This window comes from Mastomys coucha, unplaced genomic scaffold (assembly GCF_008632895.1).
Source record: "Mastomys coucha isolate ucsf_1 unplaced genomic scaffold, UCSF_Mcou_1 pScaffold21, whole genome shotgun sequence".
In the NCBI taxonomy this organism is placed as follows: Eukaryota; Metazoa; Chordata; class Mammalia; order Rodentia; family Muridae; genus Mastomys; species Mastomys coucha.
In genome coordinates this window covers 169,888,666-169,897,594 of record NW_022196904.1, presented here as the reverse complement: position 1 = coordinate 169,897,594, position 8,929 = coordinate 169,888,666, and the positions used below count along the sequence as shown (strand labels likewise).

The following is an 8,929-nucleotide window of genomic DNA, read 5'->3' as shown; positions in this document are numbered from 1 at the left end:
CTCACTCTGTAAACCAGGCTGGCCTTGAACTCAGAAATCCACCTACCTCTGCCTCCCAAGTGCTGGGACTAAAGGCGTGCGCCTGGTTTTGTGGATTTTTTTTAACCTTGGTGGTTTTTATTTTTATTTTTGATGTGATTTAATTTGACTAAAAACAATTTTTTTAATAAATTTATTTGCTTATTCACTTTACATCCCCGTGGTGGACCCCCTTCCTTCCAGTCCCCCCACCTTAGATGGCTCCTCCCTCACTCCCTCCCCTTCATTTCTGAAATGGGGGAGGTCCCCCCGGGTACCAGCCCACCCTGGCACCTCAAGGCGTTACAGGACTAGGTACATCCTTTTCTACTGAGGTAAGACAAGACAGCCCAGTTAGGGGAACAGGATCCACAGGCAGGCAACAGAGTCAGGGTAAGACCAGCTCCAGTTGTCGGAGGATCTGAATGAAGACCAGCCTATACATCTGCTACATATCGGGGGAAAGGGCTAGGTCCAGCCCTTATATGCTCTTTAATTGGTGGTTCAGTCTCTGGGAGCCTCCAATTTTGTGATGTTTGATAAATAAGTTAAAGTTAGATTCTTCATCATTGGCTCTTGTTGAGTGATACAGTAAGGAATGACCAAATCAGACCTTTAAGGAAGAGTGAGTGCTCTCATTGCTAGTATCAGAGTGTGAGTGAGAATCTAGAATCTTTGAAGTTGGGTTAATTTTTCACCTGAGAGTGATGGGGGAAAATTGCTTAGTAGGATGAAAGGTCCAAGATTTCCAGTGTGCCATAGGAACTGACCAACCAGGAAAGTATTTTCCTCTTAAATTCTTACAGATAAAAACTGTATATATTTATAAATAGACTTATGGAGAACTATTTTATATAATAGCTATTATCATTGTAGAGATGACTTACAAGTATAAAATGTGTACATAAATATTTTCTGCTACTAATAACTGAATAAAGTAGCTTCCATTTCTACTTCTAGTCTTGTGTGGTTTTGTTTGTTTTTTATTTTAGTGAAAAACAGTTCAGCTAAGCAGATTAATTCAGCGTCATAGAAGCCAGTCATTCTGGGGCTTAGAGTTCTTTCTTCATAAAAATGTGAAACCAGAAAATTCTTTCACCACCCAGAAGAGTCAGGGATAAGTGACCAGTTGCCAGTTTCAAGGCAGCCTTTCCTTCTTTTCCTAGTTAAGTTGGGCATGTGGTATGTGGGCAGAGAAGAGGCGGACAGTTACTGGAGGAGGGAGAGCAGTGGGAGACAGTCACCAGCTGGGTTTAACTTTGAGTATTCTTATATGTGAGTTCTGGAAGTAAGTCTTTTTCTTCCCTTCTTTTCTTTTTGAGACAGAGTCTCACTGTATACTCTGGGCTGTCCTGGAACTCAGAGCGTTCTGCCTGCCTGGGATTAAAGCTATGCCCAGCCTAAAGATATTTCTGAAGGCCTATTTTTAAGGTTTTATTGGTTTTTGTTTTGAAACAGGGTCTCCCTATTTAATCCTCACTGTCCTGGAACTCCCTATGTAGACCAGGTTGGCCTTGAACTCAGAGAGGCTCTTGGCTCTGCCTCCTACTATACCCAACTAAGGTTTGATTATTGATGATGAGAAATCACATGGTTCAGCATACAAATACTTTCTCAAATCCTACTATTTGAATACAAATTTCCAAGAATGTTAGAAATATTTGTATATGCAACCAAAAGATCTGTCTGTCATAAATCAATTATTTTTTAACACAGATGCATTCATATTTCACTTCATCAGCATCAGTTGTATATAGGTGAAAAGTCAGCTTTAAAATATAAATTAGCAGGATATTCATGACTGTATTACACTTTTCAGTTTCTTGTCACAGTTGGACAATAAATCTATACAGTTAGCATTTCAATAACGTGAATATGATTAACTTTGTACATCAACTTTTTTATATGGCCTTATATTGATGTTTTCTTTGTGGAGTAAATATTATAGTCATTAATAGTCACAAGCATATATATATATATACACATATATATATATATGCTTATATACATGTATATATATATACATGTGTATATATTATATATGTACATACACACACACATACACACCTTGAGGGTTAAGTTAAGCTATAGTCTTAATTTTTTAAAGACAGATCTTGGGCACTTATGTGCTCAGCAGATCACGAGGCACTTAAAAGCGAGGTGCGTTTGTAGGAGTAAAACAGCCTTGGTTTTTCTTGGTCTTTGTTGCCAAGTCAGGTAAGTCACCCTATTTAAAAATGAAGCACTACCCAGCTTCAGTGTCAGAATGAATTATTTTCAGGGTCAGAGCTGTCATCTGAAATGAGCACAGTATGTGTTCAGTCAGAGAGGTGTCAAGTATCTTAGTAATGGAGGTTCAGAATGTGTTTAAAAACCATTTGTTTAATATACCCTCGTGTCAGAAGTCACTAGTTTGTGGTTACTTTTAGGAAGAGATCACAGAGAACATGTAGCTTAACCAAGGGCCGTGGGAGGGATGAGAAAGGTCCAGCCTTTGTCTAAGATGTTGCTGTCTGATCACTCAGGACCTGTGCATTCACCTTTTCTGGCCCTCGTGCTTTTGTGAGAGAAGCATCTCTAAAGGGTTAAAAGTGCATCTGTGATCTCTTACCCAGGGGCTGTGTCTTACACTGCCAAAGATAAGATTTTTTTTTTTTAAAAAAAAAAAAGGAGTCTCCAAAAACCTTGTTCTGTATTGGCAGGGGAGTGTAACTGTGGAGCTTTAAATGTGTTTTGGAGTTAATTCTATTTTACTACAACAAAACAAACCCTATTCCTTTCAGAACCCAGTCTTGGGCATCTGCAGAGATACTGGGAGGGAACAGAGAGGGGAAGATAAATTTTAAAGAGAAGCTTGGCATGTGTAATACTGGGCCTTCATGAACCATCAGTAAAACAGGTTTTGAGTCCAGAATCCATTTTGATCTTCTGGACACTCTAAACTCTTGCTTATTCTGTGGATGACATGTGAAGAGGCCTTAGCTCAGGAGGGCATTTCCACCCAATAGTATCCTTACCGCCCACAGATTTATCCCCAGCGGTCCCCATTCCCAGACACTCTATTCTAATCTTGTCAGTTAACCAGTTGTAAATGGACAGGTGACTGGAAAGCGGAGAGTGTCTTCGCCTTTCTCCTGAGTATCATGCTTTAATCCTTTATTGCCAGGTAGGGCTGCCAGCTTTGACATGGGTTCACATGTAGAGGGTATGAGGTCCTTGTACATGCAGAGAGGCACTAGGGGAACCAGGAAAGCTAAACACGCAGGCTTATCTCTTCAAAGGAAAGGAGAAGTTTACTTGTTTTCTACCCAGAATTCTGGAAATGGATGTTTACAACCTGGTAATATTTTTAGTTTTGGGGTTTTTTGAGACAGGGTTTCTCTGTGTAGCCCTGGTAGTCGGAAGAGACCAGGCTGGCCCTGAACTCACCTGCCTCTGCCTCCCAAGTGCTGGGATTAAAGGCGTGTTCCATCAATGCCCTGCTAAACCTTGGAAACCTTTTGCTATCTGTAGGGCCAGGTTAATCACAGACCCTCCCTCTCTAGATCTTGAGCATAGCCTCTCAGTCAATAAAACCCATCTGCATGAGAGGTGTCTCTTGTACTTTACAACAGTCTAAGTAACAAGCCAATCTTGACTCCCACTGGCTACTTTCCCTAGACCTTTATCTAGAAGCATTGTTTCTAGGTCAATAACCCATCTTTATGGAAGGAGCCATATGTACTTTGTAAAGAGTTTCAGGGTAAACATGTCTTAAATGTTGTACACACAGGGTTGAATTAATCGTCATCCAGAAACCTCTTTTTTTGTCCCCCAAAATTGTGCTGTGCTTAAATATGGCTAAAATGAATGGACATTTGAACAAGCCCAGCTAATTAAGTTGTGTTGAACCAGATTTTCTTCTTGCCTCACGGGGATCACCATAAGCCTTTTCAGGGACCTTCACATTCACACCTTTAAAAAACATTAAAATGAAACCAGCTTGCATATTTAAATAATTTTTTATACCAATTTTACTGATTAAGATTTTGTTATCCAGATTTCTTGTATTCTAAGAAGTATAAAATGGTGGGCATAATTCTAGTAGTCATTCTAATTTATTATGAATAGGATTATTTCTTTCATTTGATAGACTAGTGTGGCCCGTAATTCAGATAAGCCTTCAGTCAAAACAGTGTTTCTGGAAAACACCAGATTGTGCTAAGGAGTTGTAGTAATGCCGTCCTGTGCCTTACACTGGTGCTCTGATTATTGGTAGACTGCTGTGTGGGGTGCTATGGGACAGAACCGTGATCCCATAATGTTATAATAAAGCCAAAAAACTCCTTGCTTAGTGACACAGTAGCCATCTTAGCTTGTGTAGGTGTATTCTGTCATTCATACAACAATGAAAGTCCCTGCCGATGCATTTCGTAAAATATGTCCTCATCATTAAGTGACACATTCCTGTAACGAGCTGTTAACACTTTGTTATATGACATGAGGGGGACACATGTGGAGATAGAGGATAGATCTCTTATGGAATCAGTTTTCTCCTTTTACTTTTCCATTGGTTCTGGGGTCAAACTGAGGTCATCAAGCTTGTGTGTCAAGGGCCTCCTCTGGGCCATCTCACTGGCCCTCTTTACATATGTTAGTAATCGCTCCTGCTTAAAGTCTTGGAGACTCAATTTTAATAGAGTATGTTCTTTAACCCAAACTGGGTTGCACATAGGAATATGGGGTCAGTTTCAGATTTGTTCTGTATCAAATCTCCATCTATTGTAAGGATCACTAGGGTGGGGTGGGGTACATCAGTCTGGCTCTGTATCTTATTACCTGCAGGGTTTGTTTGGCTCTGGCCGGTTAGACCAGTAATTTAATTTTCAACCCAAGGTAACCCAAACCGTTTGCCCTCTTTAATTTACAGAAAATTGATAAAATGTTTCCAGAATATGTTTTAAAACTGAAGCAGCACTGTGCGCTTGTTACAGACCTAGTATTTGATCTAAAAGGGACCTGTTAGTGCTGTGTAACTGCCAGATGAGAATACTCTGAATTCTCTTGGCAAGAGAATGATGGTGCAGCCAGAGTTTTCCAATGACATGAAAGCTATGTGGTATATTTTTGACATGTCTCTTTTTAGAATGTGCAAAGAAGGGGTTGTCTTATTCCTTCTATAACTGGTAAAGGAAAGTCTCAAAAGCAAAAGTCAGGATTTTTTGTGTTTTCTAACTTGAAGAAAAATATCTTCAAGCAGAACAATGCCAAATGAAAGCTGAAATATAGGCTTGACTCTGGACGAACACGTATTTCAGTCTGATGAGCCACAACTTGCTTCATCCCAAGAATGAGAAGAATCCATTGCACTTCGCTGATGGTTTTGTGAAGTATGGTTTTAAAATAACTTAGATCACATGGCAAGTGAGACTCGGAGCCATGGCTCCTCAGTAAGTTGGAAATGAAGATGACACTATGGCTCTGGATCTCTACCCACTTCTCATGCTCATAGGATTTATTTTTTAGGATGTCTTGAAATAGATCGAAACACTAATGCTTCTCACCCATAGCAATATCAGGAAAGCTATGTCTAATAAATACACAAGTACAGTGTCAGTATAAACATTGTAAAATAAATAAATCTACCTTAAACATCAACTCAGACTACTTTTGCTTTTTAGAAATGATTTAGGTTTCTTATGAAGACATCACAACGCAATAGACACTAAATTGTACATCATTCTAAATTCACTTTGTGAGAACTGAAAACGGAACAGTCTGGGGACTTATGAATCATAGCTTTCGAAGAAACATTTCTATTTGAGGAAAGCCAGCCCAAAGAGTGCACCTGGGTACACAAGATAGGAACTAATTTGAGTAATTGCTAACAAATCTTACAGGACATATTTACATTTCCAATGCCCCCAGACTTCCACTTCTCTTGAAACCCATGGCCAATTTTCGAGGTTTTCTAACCTCTATACCTTTGGCTCCCAGTTCTCCCAAGTTGGGGTCAGCAAGCTGGTCCTTAGGCCAAATACATGTGTTTTTGTCTGACCCTTAATCTAAGAAAGATTTTTACAATTTTAAGTGATAGAAACACTTGAAAGATGTGTGACCTGTGAAAACCATATGAGGTTCCAATTTAAGTGTCCATAAATAAAGTTTTATTGTTCAGTCATGTTCATTCTGGTACCTGTTGTCAGCAGCTGCATTTGCACTCAGCAGCTGAGGTGACTCAGAACAGAAGCCATGTGGCCCCAACCCTAAAACGTTTACCACCTGGTCCTTTGCAGGTGAAGCTCGGTGCCTTAAGCCTGAGGGCTGGCTTTTCCACCTGTGATGCCCTGGGCAGTGCCCTGGGTGTCCCTGCTTCATTCCTCAGGAAGTTGGTTGGCAGCCCTGTGCCGTTTTTTTGCTCGAACCTCACATCAGATGTGAAGAGGGCTGGAGTTCAGAAATCATCAATTTCCAGTTTAAATGTGATGGAGGTAAAGTATATTTCTTTCCACCACGTTCGTTCTTGATAGCTTCTCATCAAGGATCTTCCCCTGTAACATCATCCATATGGGCTAATTAGTGTACGGAACATGAAGAAGCAGAAATATGCACAGCCTAGCCAGGTTACAAGTTGTTCAACTACAAGACCCCAGGGCTCTGTTGGCTAACCTTGGAAGGACTTACTTCCTAATACAGTGATGTCCTCAGGAGGTAGAACACTGTTCTTTCTGTCCTGGAACAGCAAATTCTTCAGGAGAAACAACACACACCCTTTTGATTACATCAAATGAATGTTCTTCAACTTTAGAAAAAGGAGAAATTCCCTCAACTGTCACCACTTTGAGGCAGGAGTGAGGTAAATGTTTGCTTCTTCGGAAATTCTTAGGTTATGATTATTGAAACTAGATGTTACCATTTTTAGAACAAATACTATTATAGCAGTCAGAAAGGCTAAAACATCGTACTTGTTTACTTAGGAGAACATACAGAGAGAACTTTTTTAAAAGAAAAAGGTGTTCATTTTAAGAAATACTGTGATAAAGGAGGTCATATGTGGGCATAGTCGTGCATATGGCTATTTTTAAAGAAAAGCACGAATGTTTAGCAAAGCTCTGAACTCAGTTCAATCCTTATAAAGATTACTTGCCAAAGGAAATGGGATCCAAAGGCAAGCGTCTAAATCACTGTCTCCCAACAAGGCCACACCTCCCAATCCTTGGCCACGCCTCCCAGTCCTTGGCCACACCTCCCAATCCTTGGCCACGCCTCCCAGTCCTTGGCCACACCTCCCAATCCTTCACCAACAACAAATACAGGAGCCACCGCAGGCCACTCTCATTTAAACCACTACAGCCAGTCTGGGCAACACAGCCTCATAAAACCAACCAAAGAAACCGTGAAAAGGAGGCTCATAGCATTGATTCCCCTGTGCTCTTTTCATGTTCTAGACTCGTGTTCTAGATTCATGTTCTAGATCATCCATCTGCTAAGGCTGACTTTGTATGGAGTATCCAGCAGTGCGGTTGGCAACTGACACTGCATTTTCAGAATGGAGACTGAAGTTACTTTTCTTTTGATTTTCTTTGCTTTTTAGATGTGGGGTCTCACTATGTTCCCTAAGTTGGTCTGGAACTCATTATGTAGCCCAGGCTGACTTTGAATTTGTGATCCTCCTGCCTCGGCCTTCCAAATGCTGAGATTACAGGCATGTGCCCCCGTGCCTGGCATATTGTAATTTTTTAAGAGATAAGAAGAGATGGGGTTGTTGGGTCTAAATGAAACATCTTAGACTACACTACCAGCAATCCAAAGGAATAAACCCTGAACCACCTGGAGAGCCTTTGAAAAATGTTCATTTGTGTTATTACTTAAGGTAGTCCTATGTGTGGTGACTTAAGTCTGTGTGACACTTTGGGGCCCTTGGTTAGTTATCTATAAAATAAGGAAGTCTAAAAAGTGTGTGTGCACGCGTGTGTGCACGTGTGCGCGCATGCAAATACAAGGGTGTGTACATTGCCATGGTATGCATGTGCAAGTCAAGGGACAACTTGTAGGAATCATTTCTCTGCTTTTACCACGTGAGCCCTACACATTCAATTCAGGTCATTAGGCTTGGCAGCAAACACCTTTAAACACTGAACCAACTCTCTAGCTTAGGAAGTCTAAGATCTTAAAAGTGTAGGTAAAAGCATCTTCAGAACCCTGGTACTGTTTCAAGGTGCCATTCCCACCTGTCCTCAGAGGATAAGCCTCTTAAAAGACACAAGGCACCACCCTGTGTTACACAGCACTTTCAGTTGACTCTTATTTCAGAGTGCTACGTACCTTCATATCCCTGGAACAAATAAGCTGCACATGCTCACTGCTGGTAAGCCACTGTGTCACCAGAGGCTAAGGCACCCACAGGTTTCTCCTCCTTGCTCTGAACACTTTCTGAGGCCACAAGCTGAGGAGGTGATGTGAGTCCTCGGGACTGCTTAGTGGACTTAGTGAGTTTCTTGAGTTCACTTGCAAAGGAGATACCCCGCCTTTTATCTTCTCGGGATGCCTGTGTAGAAAAAAAAGAACCTTCTTTAATGGACTGGTAAACCCAGGTTTCTGATTTCCCATGTCATACTTAGAGGGAGCATGTACTCCTTTGTACTTCCCTCTGTAAGTAAAGTTTTGGGTAGACGAGCCAAGCCCTCTATCCCAGGATCTCCTCTCTCTCTCTCTCTCTCTCTCTCTCTCTCTCTCTCTCTCTCTTTCTCTCTCAGGTTTTTGAAACAAGGTTTCTCTGTGTAGCCCTGGCTGTCCTGTAACTCACTCTGTAGACCAGGCAGGCTGGCCTCAATCTTAGAGATCCATCTGCCTCTGCCTCCCCAGTGCTGGGATAAAAGGCATGCACCACCACCGCCCAGCTTATCCAGGATCTTTTTTTTTTTTTTTTTTT

At 41.1% G+C, this 8,929-nt stretch overlaps 1 protein-coding gene across 3 annotated transcripts in view; it reads right to left on the bottom strand.

Moving 5' to 3' along the window:
• Positions 1-5,479: 5,479 nt before the first annotated feature.
• Plce1 (phospholipase C epsilon 1) overlaps positions 5,480-8,929 on the bottom strand; it is a 304,329-nt gene continuing 300,879 nt past the window's right edge. For all 3 annotated transcript variants that reach the window (XM_031390225.1, XM_031390227.1, XM_031390226.1), the window contains exons 32-33: positions 8,323-8,545; positions 5,480-6,548 (exon numbers count right to left, since the gene is read on the bottom strand). In XM_031390225.1, coding sequence (XP_031246085.1) covers positions 8,357-8,545 — 189 coding nt within the window. In that variant the 3' untranslated portion in view covers positions 5,480-6,548; positions 8,323-8,356. The remainder of the gene's footprint in view (positions 6,549-8,322; positions 8,546-8,929) is intronic.